Source organism: Serinus canaria, chromosome 8, assembly GCF_022539315.1.
Source record: "Serinus canaria isolate serCan28SL12 chromosome 8, serCan2020, whole genome shotgun sequence".
NCBI lineage: Eukaryota > Metazoa > Chordata > Aves > Passeriformes > Fringillidae > Serinus > Serinus canaria.
The window spans coordinates 18,349,763-18,367,527 of NC_066322.1; the positions used below are offsets into that span (position 1 = coordinate 18,349,763).

Sequence of the window (17,765 nt, forward strand, 5' to 3'; positions counted from 1 at the left end):
AGACACTGGAAAAGATGCTGCCATGTTGTCTGACATGAGCTTTGTCCTAGGAGCCAGCATTATTTTTCCTCCAAATAACAGACTATACTGACATTAGAAAGCCTGTTCATCAAATATTCATAAAAAATTATCTGTTTTATGACCAGAACAATCTTTTAAATGAATGACTAAAACAAGCAACATCTCCTTACTTGCTCAGGGCAGATTTACCTATGAAATATCATGTGAACTCAACACACACAAGAATTCCCCCAAACAGATTTTCCTGAGGGACTGGGAGTGTGGGGAGGGAAAGAAGAATATATGTACAAACATACACTGCTGCATTTTTGACTTCTGATATGGCAAGTAAAGCAGAACAAAAAACATCTGTCAGTTCCACACAGCAAAGCCCAGCTCCCATATGCCACCCTTTCTCAAGAGAGGATTACTGTTTTAATATGCTGAGTTCACATCATCTATTCTGCATTCAGTGAGCCAAAGAAAAAAAAGATCTATCTATATAATATGATTTAACACTGATCCATGCACACAGCCCCAGAAGTGGCATTTCTGTGGGGAAACTGTGTGGTGACCAAAAGAAAGCAGGTTTCCTGAGGCCACTAAGCAATGGTAACTGCAGCTGCAGCTGCTGCTGCAGCCTCTGGCCAAATTTCTGCTTGCTACAAACCCCCAGAGCCACTCTCTGACCAGGTAATCTGCACAGCCATAGGCTCACCAGCTCCTCTAAATCTTTGTCATATTATTTCATACTGCTTTTGCAAGTGGGTTTATTCAGTGATGTAACAGTGGTCCCTGCTTCTGCAGTATGCTTTCTGTTGCCATGGAAGCAGTGAAACCACAGGCATTGCCTGTGTCCAGCACATACCAAAACCTGGGAGAAAAGGCAGACTTTGCTGCAGAGGGAAGAGAGGACCTGGACAAAGAGACAATGACCTGCACTCACATTTGATGCAGTGCAACTTTGCCAAAACACTAGATTGTACTGGAAAAGAATTTCAAATCAGGTTTCTAATAACTGGCAGCTACTGTCTGCCCAAGAAGCACAAAGAAAGGTGCTTTCTTCACCTAAAGAAGTTTCACCAACAATGGTTCTTAAGGGGGCCAAGGTCTTGGGTTAGACTCAGCTCTAAAAAATCAGCTTGCAGTCCCCAGGGACACCTACTGATTGCCAAGTTTCCTTTTGTTGACAGAGAATAAATCACTCCTAAAAACTCATTCTAGATGAGTCATAAGAGGCCAGTAGTTCACATCTATGAATTTCATCTTATAGCTCCCCAGCTCCTTTAAATGTTTTTATGAACTTTATTCGTTTTGCTGAAGCAAAGCATAAACAAACAATTTTGTGCTTTATGCTAAATGTTCCATGACACTTCTCTGAGTTTGCTTGAACGTGGGTAGAAAAGCTGTCAGAAATAGTGCAGACCCTGTAAATATAACTACCCAGCACATAGATGCATTCATAAGTCACACATCACCACACTTTCTTGTAAGACTATCATGACTGAAATGGACAGGAGGTGTTTCTGAATTAGTTACCACCAACACATTTTCCTTTAGGAGATCATATGGATGAGACACTCATTGTGGTGGACTGCCCTTGGACAAACACCAGGTGTCTACCACAGCCTCTCTATCACTCCCCTCCTTAGCCTCAGAGGGGACAGAAAATATGACAAAAGGCTTATGGGTCAAGACAAGAACTGGGAGAGATCACTCACTAGTTACTGTCTTGGGCAAAGCAGACTAGACTTGGGGAAATGAGTTTAATTTAGTATTAATTTATTAGTAAATTTATTGCCAATCCTGCTGGCAGTTCACCAAGGCTGAAATGGTCACTGCACCTTGGTTACTTATTCCTGAGAAAGTGGTTGTTCTAGCTGAGTCCCAAGGGAGGACCTAAGTGAAAGCCCAGAGAGAAGAGTGGGAAAGGCACCCTAGACATGTCCATGCTTGCCCATCAATGTCACCTTTAGATGAGTGCAAGATAGACCTGTCCCACGCTGGGATGCAGGCACTGATGAGCCTTCTCCTCCTCTGTTTGACTAGAATCCCATGTAGCTGCAAGAGTCACTGAGCCAGCTATGCCAGAGCATGCTGACTGTAGATGTAGCTGTCCAGGTCACAGGTTTCCAGGAGTGCCTGATGCCTCTTTGTGAGGCTGGGGATGACAAACAGTTCTTTTGCAGAAGGTGTGCTGTGGGTGAGGAGCTGTGTCACCAGGTGAAGGAGCTATAGGAAGAAGTGGACAGGCTATTCACTATTCAAGTGAATGAGCAAGGCTGATAAATTTCAGAGACACTACAGTCTCAAGACTTTTGGGGGTCTTGAACCGCCAGTGTAATGGCGAAGCAGGTGGACTCAGAACCCTACAGGGTAATTAGTCAAAGGACTGTTAGTCAAGGGCCTTTTAAAGATGAAGGCTGGGTCACTGTGCATGCATATTAGGAGGAAGGCTCATCTTCCTTCTCAGTGTTTGACTGACCAAGGGAAGTGCTCACAACACCTGATAGAGTTCAAGAAGCATTTGGACCATGCTCTTGGGCACATGGTGTGACTCATGGAGATGGTCCTTCGCAGGGCCAGGAGTTGGTCCTAAAGATCCCTGTTGGTACCTTCCAACTCAACTTGTTCTGTGATTCTGTGGCAAGCTATGTCACTGACAAAAAGCAACCCCTTTAGCTAACTCATGTATAACCCCACTCCTAGCTCTATCAGAATTAGCACAACTCTTCTTGCCCTTACAGCAGTCACACAGCTTGCATGGTATCCTTCCCATTAGACATATTTATAGTGAGTTTGTAGAATAGAAGCTGGCTAATACCTTTTGTTTCACTGTACCTATCAGAAATGCACTTTTAACAGACCTTTAGGCAGTTCAATGATAACATATAACTTATAGGAGGAATTTTTCCAGTTTCTAAAGTTACATCATAATGTAAACTTATTGGTTCATTTTACCAGAGAAGCACCTGATCCCCCTGATTCTCCCAGAATGAAGCAATTTTGTGTGAAACAGGCAGAAAAAGTACACTTGAATCATTTTTTATTAGGTGATTATTTTCAAGCCAGATTCATGATTTCACATCAAGGCTGATACAGTAAATGCAATTAAATGGAATCACTCATTACCCACTCTCCCCAATAATAGTTACATATTTGGCAAGAACAAAGTCTTACATCATCTCCTCTTGCTGTTTTACTTGGGATAACCCACCAGGAAAGTTCACAAAAAACAACTACTTTTATTTAAAGGCTAGACTTGATGGGTATGAACCACTACTGGACATCCCCACAGCACTCTTAGTAATTTCCTGGAATTTTGTGCTGATAGACAGGAACAAACCTCCTTTGCTCACAGCGCCTCTGTTCCCAGTAACCCCCCTGGCTACCTCTACTTCTTGGAGACCACTGACCTGCCTTTTACAAGGCTACCAACAATTGCCCTGAATCCTGAACCAGCAGAAACCCTGTAAATCTTTCCTAACAGAGTTAAGAACAAGAATATGTGTTGGTATGGCAACATGTGTTGCAGCTCTGAAAAGTCTTTTTCAATGATTTGGAGTCAGACTACAGATTTGCCTTCCACACCTGCCTGCAGGCATGAAGTACATTTTTGATTTTACCCTCTCATGAAGCTTGTCTACTCAGAGCAGAGCATGGATTGGCATATCCACTCTGGATAAAAGAAAAGAGAACAGCTAGAAAAGGGGCTGATGAGAATCTTCATCTCCATTGCCATAGCAGCCAAAATACTAGCAACCATCTGAACAAAAACAGCAGGTAATTTCCCATTTTCCCCCAAAAGGAGAAAGACAGGAAATAAACAATGACTTCTTGAGTCACACTTCTCTCCTGGTACATTAAAGCCAAACATCACAATGCAAGAATAAGCTTATAGGGACAAGACAACTTTTGCAGACCTTATTAATGTGCTGCAAAGAACGTAAATGCTATCTTTCACAGAGAATTCCTGCAGGTCTTATCCAGGGTACATCTCATTGACATCAACAGGAGCTTGCCTGAGAAAAGGCTGCAAACTTTGATCCATAAATAGGATCTTAGCACATTTCACCATGGAAACAATTGCTCGGGTTAATTCTGTTCTCTTTAAGATTGTAGAAGGAACTGCACCAGATACTTGACAGATCAGAGAAATCACATGCCTCAGTATTGCACATGGGGTTGAAGAACTCAGTTTGGCTCAGTCCCAGTCATGCTACTCCCCCTGACTGGCACTAAGACTGAGGTGAGCTGTCATTAACATCTTGATTTCCAAAAGAGTACACCTGCAAGAAAAGAACATTGGCTGTATAGGAATGCTGTTCCCTGGAACGTTCTCCTGCTCTGTTTCAGAAAAAAATATTTCCCAGAAACAAGATAAACGCCGCAGACTCCTCAAGGAGCATCCCAAACACCCTGATGCCCTCAGGGATCCCGTCCAGGTCTCTCAAACCCGTACGTGTGCGTACAAATCTCCTGCCGCAGCCAGAGCATCCCCGTGGTGCGGGCGCGCCGCCCGGGGCTCCCCTGCCCCCGGTCCCCGCCCGGCCCGGCGCGAAGGAGTTAAGCTGGCCGGGACCCCCGCCCGCCGAGCCGGCTCCTGACGTCAGCCCCGCGCACGGCGCAGCGCTCGGCGCGGCGGCGGCGGAGGAGAGCCGCGGCGGCCGGGCGGCTGCGAGCGGCCGGGGCAGCGCTTGGCCGCGGGGCCGCCGCCCGCAGCCCCGCCAGCATGTCCGCGAAGGAGCGGCAGAAGGGCAAAGTGACCAAGGACAGCGTCACCCTCCTGCCCTGCTTCTACTTCGTGGAGGTGAGTGGCCGCTGGGCTGGCCGGGGGCTGGCGGCGGGCGCGGAGAGCGGCGCGGAGGCGATCCGCGGGGAACGCGATGCGCCCGCAGGGAGCGGGCTCGCCTCGGTGCCCTCTCCGCACCGTCTGATGCAAAACCCTGACGTGATGCTTTGTCTCGCCGGAATCAGCATCGAAGCTCCCTATAAGGAGCAGGCATAAATTAATCTCATCTTTCGAGCCTTTTGGAACAGAAATTATTTCTACGAATTACTGAGAACATGAAAAGGTTCCTCAAATAAATTGGACTATGTGCACAGGAACCTCTCGGGAGGAAGACATGTTTCAAGAAGGGCTGGCTTCCAGGCAAACGCTTCTTGCATGGCTTTGATAGAATAAAAATCACATTCATAAGAGAATGCTTAGAAAAATAGAAATGTTCTTAAATTGGTAATCACTGATACATTTTTGCTGACCCCTGAAGTATTGTGCTTCCTCTATCAGAGCTAAAAATATCTGCTTGGAAAACAGAACAAGGTTCTCAACACATCTTCTAGGGCAAAACCTGCTATGGCTGCTCAGCTGGTAGCAGGTGGAGTTGCAGAGACACTGGCTGCTTGGTGTGTCACTTGGAGGCACTTAGCCTCCCAGGAAACTACAGTCAGTTAGGTACTTCTGGAAGATCATGAGTAGACACTGTTTAAGCTTAAAGAAACAGTTGTGATGTGGATTTGTTAATGGCACAGCAGAAAGAGGAAGGTACAAATGTTTTATGGGTTAAGTGAAATGTTTCATGTGACCCTACTCACAGGGAAGAGCCTGAGGCACTTTGAGGTACCTAAGGTAGGAAACAGATGTGAAAATAATGTGAAGAACTTAATGGTAAAATGCAGTGTAAGTTTACTATACCTGGCATGCTTAATACATAAAAATATGAATAGGGTGAAATATAAAACAAAATATATTTTCTATCAAATGCTCTTGAAGGGCTTTGGAGGTTCTCTAGAAGGTAGAAGGGGGTTGGTTCAGAAGGAATGTTAGGTAACAGTGGGGTGTTTCTGTTCTGTAAGCACCTGGATATGGTCAGCAGCTAGCACTAAGCTGCACCAACTGGAAAGCTTAAGAGTCTGGTTATATGGAAGCATCAAGCTCATCCTATCAATGTGATCAGGCCTGCTCAAGAAAAGCCCTTTGATGGAAGGCACTTGCTGTGCCATGTACCTTATATTAGCTTTGCATAGGAGGCAGAGGTCAAGCTTGGAGATACCCCTAAGAAAAGGTAAGGGGCTTCACTCTGTGCTCTCTTGGCTGCTTTGGGAATCCAGACAGGAAGGGAGGTTGCTGTACCTCAGCCTAAGGAAGACTCTAATGCTGGAAATGATGTAGAGGTGCTGCAAGACACAATAGAACTTGTGCTGTGCTTTGGCCTGCAGCAAGATGGGATGAAATGCAGAGCAACAGCACAAAGTGTGTGCTTGCTGCTCTTAAGCATTGCCTTATGTAATACTGATTGCATACATATACTTTCTCTAGAAGCTCCCTGCAGCTGTTACAAGGAATAAGATAAAGGATTCTGTGAGTAGCAAAGAACCTACACTGAGCTCTGCTTACAGCTCCCACATGAGGCAGGCAAGTTCTCTGTCTAGATTGTTAGGTCCCTCAGCAAATCATTCCAAGCCTCATTGAAAAATAGGTAGAGATCTTTTCAACACCCAGTTGCTCTGAGGGAGTCAAAGCCCTCAATTAACAGAAAGGTCTCCTAATGAACCTTTAAGACTTCTACGTTATTCAGTCACAGGAGCAGACAAGAGCCTGTGTGAGCCCTTCCCCACCAGGAGTAATTTCTAATTACTGAATTGCAGACTTACAGCCCTTCTTGAACTGAAAAGTAAAAGCAACATCAAGAGAAAAAAACTGTCTGCAATACACCCAAACCTAAACGTCGATTAGGAACCTTTTTGGTGAGTTATCAGCCCTGTCCCATTACATAGCATGAGGATTTGAAACCATTTCTCCCTTTTCAGCTGAGGACTCAAATCACTTGGGTGAAAGGGTAACAACAATTCATGTGATTCTTGAAAGGAGCATGTAGCCTGTGTTCACTGTGAACGCCCACTCTGCGTTTGAGGCATGCGCACCAATTCTAATCAGACTAACGAGAATGCCTTTCTGAAGCTTTGGAGCACAGCAAATTGCCAGCACTTCAGCAGCATCAGGGAAAGGACATGATTTAAATCTCCTGTTGTGATTGTCTCAAAGAGAGCCAGATTAAGTTGTACTCCATAAAGAGGGATTTATTCAGAGATCATTTAATTGCAATGAGAAGTTTGCAAGTGTAAAGGATAGAGGAGTCACCCAGTGTGGTTGACAGGCATTACCATGTAATAAGGATTTCCTTTGTAAGCAGGAGGTAAGGTCCTAATACAATCCAACAACAGCCAACTACTTAGGCCCCAAACTTACCTACTTTAAACAAGGCTTTTTGAATTTTAAAGCTTTTACTTTAATAAATGGATGGTAAGAAACAGGCTTTTAACCGCTTGCCTTTGAATGCTGTCAATTCTTTTGTGGTTTTTTTCTTTTGGCACTCATCCACTTCTATCTTCCCTCTCCTGTTCATAGAAGACAGTGCCTTCCCACTCTGAATTGCAACAAAAAAAATCCTTATAGCCCATTAAGTTTCCATCCTCAAGAAAAGTAGGGCTTGCTGACATCCACTTTCCAGCAAGACCTATTTAGGAAGTCTAGGCCCAGGGAAAACCACATTTTTTATAAAATACGTTTCTAAAAATGTGCTTGTTTTTTTCCTCTTGAATGCTAGACAGAAGCATAGACTTGGAAAAAAAAGATGTTGAGTTGAAAGTTAAAATTTTTTTCAACACAGTAGGAAAGGGATGTATTCATGTTATACAAATGAAATATATTTTAAGGAGTGAAATGAATAAAATAATACATGTAACAACCAATATAATGCAGGCATGCTGAACTTAAAAACAGCAACACACAAACACAGTTCTGACACTAAGGGGTTTCAACTGTTAAGATCCTTAAGAATGTGCTATGAATGAGATTAACTCCAGTAAACAAATATGTTTAGTGGCGGTGACTATCAGGCTTAAATAAAAATATGATTGCACAGAATATAGGCAGGCCAGCTGACCTGAAGAAAAAGAGACAGAGATGAGACCTCACAGCTGTCTACAGCTTCCTCACAAGGGAAAAGATGAGGGGCAAGTACCAATCTCTCCTCTCTGGTGACAAGCAACAGGACCCAAGAGAATGACAGGAAATTGTGTCAAGGAAGCTTTAGGTTGGATATTAGGCAAAGATTCTTCACCCATAATGTGGTTGAGCACTGGAACAGGCTCCCCAGGGCAGTGGTCACAGCACCAAGCCTGGCAGAGTTCAAGAAGTCTTTGGACAATGGTGTCAAGCACATGGTGAGACTCTCGGGGATGGTCCTGTGCAGGGCCAGGAGTTAGACTTCAGTGGCCCTTGTGTGTCCCTTCCAACTCATCTTCTGTGAACTGATGGATAATTCAAACCAGCAGGTGTTTCCAACAAAAGAGTTAAAACATAAAACATAAAACATGCTCCTCTTAAGATCATTAGAGCTATTCTTCATTTACATAGGAAAAGCAAAAGGAGAATCAGGGTAGAGCTTTGAAAGACAGGGAAATGGAAAGAAAATGAAGAGACTGCTTCCGAAAAATGTGGATGGGTCACTCTCTAAAAGCATTAGAGGAAAATAAACATTATGAAGTAAATCTCAACACATTTTCAATTAAATGTTTTCAAGTTTCATGATATATAAAATAAAGTACCTTGATGACTTATCCTATGTCCTGTAGGAATGTTTCAGAGGTTATTTTAAAGGACTGGTAATAGTTCTGCTTAGCAGAACCTCTGATTAGCACACACTCCTGAGAGCTGAATAATTTTAGATTGCCTTATGCACACTTACCTGAAGGGCATGGTAATCATCACTGTCAGGCAGTTAGGCCTCTTTTATTACTAATTGTGCTTAAGGCATTTTAGGGTTCTGTAGACTGACTCTATGGGTTATCTGAATTTTATTTGCACAGCTGAGAAAGACAAAGCTTTCCATGAAAATTCATAGTCCCTCTGGCCTAGTAGGAATTACTTTTCATGGTAAAAAGTCTACATACCTCTGGGAGATCTTGAAAATTAGTATTCCTGGAATAAGTTTTGGATTTTGTTAACTGACTTTGTTTTCAGCATAGTCAGAGAATATCATGATTGTATTCACTTAGAGAAAAAATATTGATGTCTTGAATTTTAATATCAATCTGAAAAATTTCCAGAGTTACGTAGTTTCCATTCCTGGCAGAGTGGTCACACTTTTGAGACAGGACAGATTTCTCTCAGTGAAGAAAATAGACTATCTTTACTCATGCTCTCTCATTTCAAAAGCTCCTGGTTTAAATCCTGCTCTCATGGAAATTGCATAAATTTTACTTTTGACTTCAGTGGCATTACTGCTTCATCCAGTGCCTAATATGTGGAAATGAAAAAGGTCAAGGTGTTGTAAATCTGCATAACTCAATGCATTTATTCTCCAGCTAAATTGTGTTGCTGTAGCACAGCCTTCATCTGCTGGTTGTATAACTTCCAGGGACTAAAATTGGAGATATTTTAGACACTGTCCCTTGTGCAGTTAAATTTTCTTCCTTATGTTGTCTTCTAGACTCTGCGTTATGAATGCATATCGATAGAGCTTCTTTTTCTACGTTTCTCAGCCAGGCCTTAGTCAGTTTGGAAACACTTTTTTCAGTGGTAGAAGACCACTTATTTTCCTTGTTCCCCAAAGGAATTGGAATTTTGACCAGCAGAAAGCACAAAGATCTGTTATCATTGTAGAACTCAGGCTGCAGAGCTCAGGAGCTCATGAGACCCCACTGAAATAAGTGCATGTAGAGAATGGCCACTGTGTCTCAATAACACATGCTTTACTTCCTTTTTTTTCTAACACACGCTGAGAGAGATGAGCTTGAAACATCATTTGAAACTCACTAGCACTTCTTAGTCACGTCTGGAATGCTTTTCAGCTGTTCAGCTATGCACAACCCACAATATTTAAATTACAATGACCCACAAGTCACATATAGGTGTGACTGCAAAAGAAAAAAAAAAATAATTGGAGTGCAGTGATTAGAAAAAGAGCATAGGCTGTAGGAATAAATCTTTCTTCCTAAGAATAGGATGTTCGGATCTAATATAAACATTAAACTGTAATGCTGTGCCTTTGAGGCACAGTGTAGTCCTCTCTAGATTGGTTTTCTGTTATACATAAATTAACTGAGGGCTGCACCCAACAAAGATCCCCAATAGCAGAAGATGAAATTATGCCTTTGCTACTCTCAAAGAAGCATAATATTTTTCAAATACGTCTTTTTCTCTCAAAAGAGTCAACCATATGTGAGAGGAGGAGGAGATATACACTTAGTTCTCTGCTCATTGAGCTGACCTAGTCATGTGGCTGACTCTCAGAAGATAGATGTCACATGTGTTCATAAAGCTGCATTACAGACCAATATCCCCAAAATATTAGGGGGCTATCCAAGACCTGAGGAGGCTGCCATGCATTCAGAACATCTGTATAATTCATTGGCCAAGTCATCAATGTTGCATTCTCCCTGTCACTTCTGTGCTTATAGAAGATCTGTGCAGCCTAAACAATACCAGTTTTTGCAGGAGACGACCATAAAAGGGGAATGAAAAGGGAGGTGTCACACCTGTGCCAAGGCTGTCTTTGGGAAACAAATGCAAATGCCACAAGCTAGATGTCCCTTCTTCTTTTGGCTATGTGCTTGGCAGGTGTAGAGTTTGAGTAGTTCTCATTGAAAGAAGGCCCTGCTTCCTTTTCAGTCCAGCAACATCCTCTTGACCTAATACTTCCAGTAGTAAAAAAAGGTCTGAATATGTTAGAAATTAATGGAGATACATTTTTCTGAATTACTACCTCTTCCTAAAATTTATAATCCTGCCATCTGTGATCTTCTTTTATAGTGGTTAAAAATCTATTACTCTGTAGCGAAAGTTAATAAAACCCAGAATTTTGTGGAACCTTAACATGCCCAGGAGCTGAGCTATTACAAACATGGTATCTTGTCTGATGGTCCTGTCACTTAAAAGTTCAGTCTGTAGGGAGTTCAGAAGTGGCTAAACAGCACGGGAGGAAGCCACTGGAGGGCTGGCACCTACAGGTTTTGGTTTTTTTTGTATGTATGGAAATCAGCATCCTTAAGAGAGTACAATAAATTGCAGCATTATGTAGGCACTGGGAGCTTTGTCCCTTAGACATGGGGTTTTTGAAGAAACTTCTAGCTGACATTTAGTGACGCAGACCTGAAAACAACTGCCTTTTGTTGAAGTACTGCTGTTCATGATTTATCATAACAGTGCAGCAGAAGCATAAATTTTTGTAATCAACAGTACGTGTAATATCCTAAATCTCATTGTATGTAGTTATTAATTGATTATAACAATTATTAATTTATTATAAATATAATTGATGTAATCAAACAATAATAATTAAGATAAGGAGTCATCAATTATGTTTGAAGTCACACTGAAAAGAAATGCATTACTGGTGGTTTTGTGTTTTAAATTTCTGCCTGAAAATTTACTTTAAACACATATATTTAATAGAATATATATATAAAAATATATAATACAGAAAATTTGTAAAATATTTAGATTACTCCTCCCCAAAAATATTTTTGTTACACAAATTTTATTTTGTTGGTTTCTCCCTGTATAATTGCTGCTTCACATATATTTATAAAAAAAGAAAAAAGAAAAAGGAAAAAGCACTTTTAGGGTTACTGTGCATTCAGCATGACTGAGATTTTTGAAATAAGTAGAAATTGTATCACTGCTATATCAGCTCTGTTTTAGGTCTTAAACATACTGAGATCTTTCTTTCAAGATCTGGTAAAAGATAAAGATAATTTGAAGTTACATGAAGATAGCTGTTGTATTTCCAAAGCTAGACTAATTGGCAGTTACAAAACAATTAAGTAAAATTCTAAAACCAATGCTGGAAATATATATAACTTAATTTTCCAAAATGGTAACTATAATAGATTTCAAAGACACCTGGGATTTGAAATTCAACTTTAAGTTGAAATTAAATCAAATAGCATTAAGTCCAGGAGAAGAAAGACCATTGTATCATGTATCTGTACACAATTTTCCCAAAAGTTAGATTATGGTGAGGCACAAGTAGTTTAGAGAAAAGACTAATCCCTTCTGGCTTTGGGCCAGACGTAACTTGCATCCAGAAAAGGGACAAGGAGCAGCAGAAACTCAAGTTCAGGCAGAAAAGCAAAAAAGCCTTTATACAGATGGAAGCCTTAAATTTCTGAAAAGACAGAATAACTTCTTTTATAAGGCTGCAACATTTAAGAATTAAGTTAAGAGCATAAAAATAAATCAAAAAATCTCACTTTTCTGTCTAGCCAGTCCCCTGCTCTATAGGCATCCCTTGCTTAGTGCTCTCTCTTCAGAGTCATGGGTTCTCAAAAATGAGAAAATGGCAGAATTTAGCTGATGCCAGTTCTTAATAGTGACCTATTCTGGAAGGTGTTCAATCACAGTGATGACCTCAGTATTCACCCCTGTCAGGTTAAGAGAAACCTACCCTCTTTCCATTCTCCTCCTGTCCACTGTGAATCTTGCAGCAAGGTACCACAGGACAGCAGCCAGGGCAGCTGAAAGCTGCAGTTGCTGTCAGTAGTTGGCTAATGAACACCTTGTCTCCTCCAACCCACTACAGCCCTCTTTCTTGTCTCTTCCATCTGTTGTGCCTTGTCATTTAGACCATGAATTCCTTGGCACAAGGATCGACATTTATGATAAATTTAATAGAATCTTCCACAATGCACAGCCTTGTCATGGGAACTAAACATAGCTATTAATTAGACCATCCTTCTCTGAAAGACTTGGCTGATATTTTTTCATGCTGGGAAACCAGTGGCATTCATTTATTATCTCTTTGAAGCAATCCTGTTTATTTACTTGATTGCTTACAAAGATTCTCAATTCCCAGAAAACAAGAGAAACATCAGGAGGCAGTTCCCATACTCAGGAGCCTGTTGCTTGCTATGGAAGGGTTGCAGAACAACCTAAAAATCTGAGAAGTTCCTGGCCATCCAAGTCTAAAAATTATTTACAAAATACAAAATATCCAGACAGTGTATCAGGCATTCCATAATCCTTTCTTTTGACAGCTGGTCTAGTCATACTATCTTTAGTCTGTATCTGGCAAATCATGTCTTGACTTTCTCTGAAAGCTACATCCATGCTGCTTCTCTCTTTTCTGCCTACCTTTTATACAGGCAGCATCACTGTGGGATATGGGTATGAGTTCATGGTAAAAGAGAACACCCAGACAGTGCAATTTAGCAAAGCAGAGGTCGCATAACTGCAACCTACAGAACAGGTTCAGACATCTGAGTATGTGACATTCTATAGCTGAATTCTCATGAAGCCCATGAATTTTAAGATGTTATTTTCCTGAAGATAAATAAGGACTTTTTGCTTCATTAATTGCTGATGAATATGAGAGTAAAATATAAAACTAGCAGCATACAATTTTAGAGAATTTATAGAAGTGAGGGATTCCCAGGTTCTACCCACTCCAATAGGACTTCCCTGCTAAGCTTTGGCCTTCCACTCTTCAGACTTCTGTGATCTATCATTGTGATAGCTGTCCTGTGGCTCTTGGCCAGAAGAAACATTTGTTATATGCCCCATCAGTTCAGAGAAGTTGTTGTGCTGCTGAATGCTGCTTTGGTTTGTCCTGCACTATGTAACACAGGAAGTTTTCTCCTTACAACATCTCTAGGTATTTGCATCCTTGTTGCACTCTTGGGAACAGAGAACATCTTTTCTGATGCTTGGACTATTTCTCACTCAATACAGTAAAAGCTTTTAAAATATTAATTATTATTAATAGCAAAGTTCTGTGGCTTAATGAAAGCTTTTAACTTAGAGTTTAAGAAAATAGCAAGGAGGGAAAAGACAGAAAATCCCTTTAAAAAAATAAATAGACCAAAAATCAAACCTTTTTGGTAGCTATGCTGATTATGCTTCTGACTTTAAGGCTCTAAGCCAAACAGGGTTTGACTATTTGGGTCAAACTTTAAATTTACAGGTCTAAATTAAAAGCTAAACAGGATCTTTCTCCATTATCCATCCAAGAAAGTAAGAGTATAAAGACTTTTTAGTCAGGATTAGTCAAGAATTGACATCGGGGGTTTTATTATTCTAATTAGGCACAGGAAAATTCCTATTCCATTTTGTAATTAAAACAATACACATTCTACCACCTAATTACATTTGACATTTTCAAGGTGTTGGGCGCCAAAGTCTATAATTACAGAAATGCTGCTGCCTTAAGCAGAACACTCCATAAATATTCATATATTAAATACTCAGTTATGCTGTTTAGAAGACTTTAGAAACATTTGCCTTTTCCTTTTTACAAATGTTAGACTTGTAGAAGACACATTTTATATTTGTATTTTTAAAAAGACAGGAAGAAAAATGTTCTTTAGGATATGACATACTGTATATAGCAAATTGACTACAGACTTAATCATTAGTAATGTAAGCAGCTATGTCAGAGGTTCATAATCCTTTAGAATGATTTTTTTTTTAGCAGAATAGATAATTACAGTCAGAAATAATATAGGAGTCCTGTACTGAAGTCATAAGACAGTAAAATGCAATTCCTAAATTCCTTGATTTTTTAATTAATAATAGAGTCACAGCTTACATACAGTAGTTTTTAAAAAAAAGTTATTCACTACCTTTTATTTTAATGTTCTACAATAAAATACCAATTCAAATATTGCCTATTTTTGATAGTTGAATACTGCCCTTTAAAACAGTTGCCAGCCTAAAAATACTGTGATCCAAGTAGAGTCTGCCTCATGGCTAAAGCATAAACTATTGTTCAAGGAGAGACTTTCCCTTCCTGATATTGGAGAAATGGAAAAGTACTGAAGATGTAACTCTAAATGCAAGGTGTTCCATGGGTGGGCCTGCTCTGTGTTTCCATTCTGGAAATTAACCTTTGGGGACATCTTGATAAAAGAGCATAATTTCTCAAAAGAAGGGACAATAGGCATCTGCTTGTTATGTCCATTTAGCCCACTGGAATAAGTTTGTGTCCTGTAGCAAAGTGCTTTGCCCAATGGGACCTGGACTCTAAGTCATTAAGTATGACTTTGAAATAGTTACTAATAAAAGATGTTCCAACTGTTTCAAGAGTTAAATGTAGTGCAGAATGGAAGTTGAGAGCTCAAATGCTGTGCAGAATTTCAGTGTCCTAGCAAGAACAGCACAGAGTTGGTCTAAGTGCCCTGCACACCAGGAAAGGGTACACTGTGGCAGCCTTTGGGTCCAGAGGCCTCTTATCCCAATCAGCAGGGTCTCTGTGCAGGCAGGTGTTGAGAGAAGGGCACCCAGTTCCACAACAATCTAAATTATTCCCAGAGTGTGAAGATATCAGGGAAGCCCTATTTCATCCTGCACATCTGTGTAATGACTGGAAGCAGTCTATCCCATGTTGACAAATCATTAATGTTTGCATCATGGTCAATCAGGCTGCATTCAGCACAAAGTGAGGATTATATGTATTTTTATATATATATATATATATATATATATATATAATATAATGCATCCTGCTAAAGAACTGGACTTCTTCCTGTGATGGGCAAGAAGCAGAACTTAATTTAGTGACATTGTATGTAATTATTCCATACACATATACATATTTCTGTCAGATTATACAATAGTTATATATTATGTATCTACATAATATGTATTACATATTGCATATGTTATATGCTGAACATAATATGTACGTATTGTATAGTATGTGAGTGCAAATATGGATGTATTTGGGTTATACATATACATATATACATATACATATGCACAATAGTTATTGAATACATTCCTAGATGCCTAGTCTTGTTTCTGTAATGCTCACAGCACTTTAGAATGCCAATCCATATTTCTTCCCTTTGTACACAATCCCAGCCTCTACTGTGACATTACAATGCAATCAAGGTGAACGCAGATATAACCAGACAAGCAACATTCTTCCATTCACCACCCTCTTCAGATTTTGCTTGGAAACTTTGAAGACAAAACTCACCCTTTTCAAATCAGCAAATCAAAGATAAGCTGTTCTTTTAAAAAAAACCTCATATTAAAAGATGTTTCAATGAAATTTAGCTGGAACCCTCCTTCTTTAATCACCCAGAATTACGTTTTATGCACAAAGAGCCTGAATTTTATAAGCGCAATGCTTAAAAAACTGAAAAATGTGTGTTAATGCAAGAAACCATTATCCCTCTGCCATGTAGAGCAGATCTTGTTCGTAATTTTCCCTAAATGCATATGGATCCCATTTTACCTCTGCTTTTATACTGGATTGTAGAGTGGGATGAATGACAATGATTTTAAACAATCAGTTGTTTTTTTAAATATGAACTGAACATTGCAAAAATAATATAATTTAAGTATGCTCAAAATTCTTTTAGTATAATTGCTGTTTCTCCTAATCTCAGGTGCTGTTAACCATAGGTACCTTCATTGCAGTCCAGACACCAGAAGGACTCCTTGCATCTCAGTGGCAGAGCAGGAAGTTGTTCTAATATTGCCCTGTTCAAGAAGAACTCTGGAAAACAATAAACAAAACATGTTTCTGATTGTTTGCTAAGGAGGATGCAGAGAATAATCACATCCTGCTGGTCACCTTCCACACCCATCTGCCAGGGCAACAAAGCTGTTCTCTTTGTTTACTTATAAACCAACAGCTTTAAAATGCCTTTTTGCTATATTTTCTCTTAAATTACTTCCTTTCACAGAGATTTAGTGGTTAGTCTTGTGCTTTAAGGAGCTCATGGTGAGCAGAGGTGAATTTGGGCTCCAAGAAGGGCCAAGTCTGTTCTTAATAAATTAGTGGAAGAAATTGCAAAGGGTTAGATAACTAAATAGCTAGAGGATAAAAGAATTGTGAACCATAGTCATCAAGACTAAATCTTGCCAGTTAATTGTTTTTCTGGTAGAATTGGGAAATGGATGTGCATTATCACATATTTAGAATCTAGGGAAGGACTGGATACTGGTTTTCATTAACTATTACTTTGAAACTGAATGTAAGATGGCTTTGATGTAAAGACTGTCATACATAACAGAGAGTTGCTAAAGGACTGAAAAGTGTGATTGACGAACAGCAGAGTGCTGAGGCCCCACACGGGTCACTGCAGTCCTGATACTTTCCTTTAAAAAAAAAAAATTAAATCAAAGTTTTTCTATTAATGATCCTTAGATGAAAAGGCTAAATTATATGTGCTAAACATTGGGCTGGGTGTTTTGACTAGCTTGGCAGACAGCAGGGTTATTGATATCAACCAAACAGTACCATATCTCCAGAGAATTAATTATTTAGAGATAGTAAAGAGGCATGACAAGGAGCAGTGAACTATAAACAACAAACATCAAAGAGATTTATTAACAGACTATGTTGTCTTTGCAAAAGCATTGCTATTCCATTTCCAAACAGTAATTTGTTGCTTTCTTCTCTTCTAGTTACCCATATTGGCATCTTCTGTTGTTAGCCTCTATTTTCTTGAACTTACTGATGTCTTCAAGCCAGTTCACTCTGGGTTTAATTGCTATGACAAGAGTCTGAGTATGCCATACATTGACCCTACACAAGAGTCTGTTCCCTTCTTGATGTTGCTTAGTCTGGTTTTTGCTGGACCATCAATTACGGTAAGTTTGAAGTGCTAATGTCACTTAATAAAGATTTTGGACAGAGTTTCAGTTAGCATAAAGAAAATAACTGCTTTGGTTTAAGTTAGGCTGTAGAGTGTCATGCAGGTTAGTTTCCTTAGGATTTTAAATTCCTGTTTTATTCTTCTGTAACAAA

General features: G+C 40.0%; 1 protein-coding gene and 1 long non-coding RNA gene across 2 annotated transcripts in view; one reads left to right on the forward strand and one right to left on the reverse strand.

The window, feature by feature from the left end:
• Positions 1-4,703: 4,703 nt before the first annotated feature.
• Positions 4,704-17,765, forward strand: part of PLPPR4 (phospholipid phosphatase related 4) — a 29,506-nt gene continuing 16,444 nt past the window's right edge. Inside the window, exons 1-2 of the mRNA XM_018912182.3 lie at positions 4,704-4,810; positions 17,423-17,608. Coding sequence (XP_018767727.2) covers positions 4,733-4,810; positions 17,423-17,608 — 264 coding nt within the window. The 5' untranslated portion in view covers positions 4,704-4,732. The remainder of the gene's footprint in view (positions 4,811-17,422; positions 17,609-17,765) is intronic.
• LOC127059864 (uncharacterized) overlaps positions 16,419-17,765 on the reverse strand; it is a 105,595-nt gene continuing 104,248 nt past the window's right edge. Inside the window, exon 6 of the long non-coding RNA XR_007778167.1 lies at positions 16,419-16,508. This is a non-coding gene — a long non-coding RNA (uncharacterized LOC127059864). The remainder of the gene's footprint in view (positions 16,509-17,765) is intronic.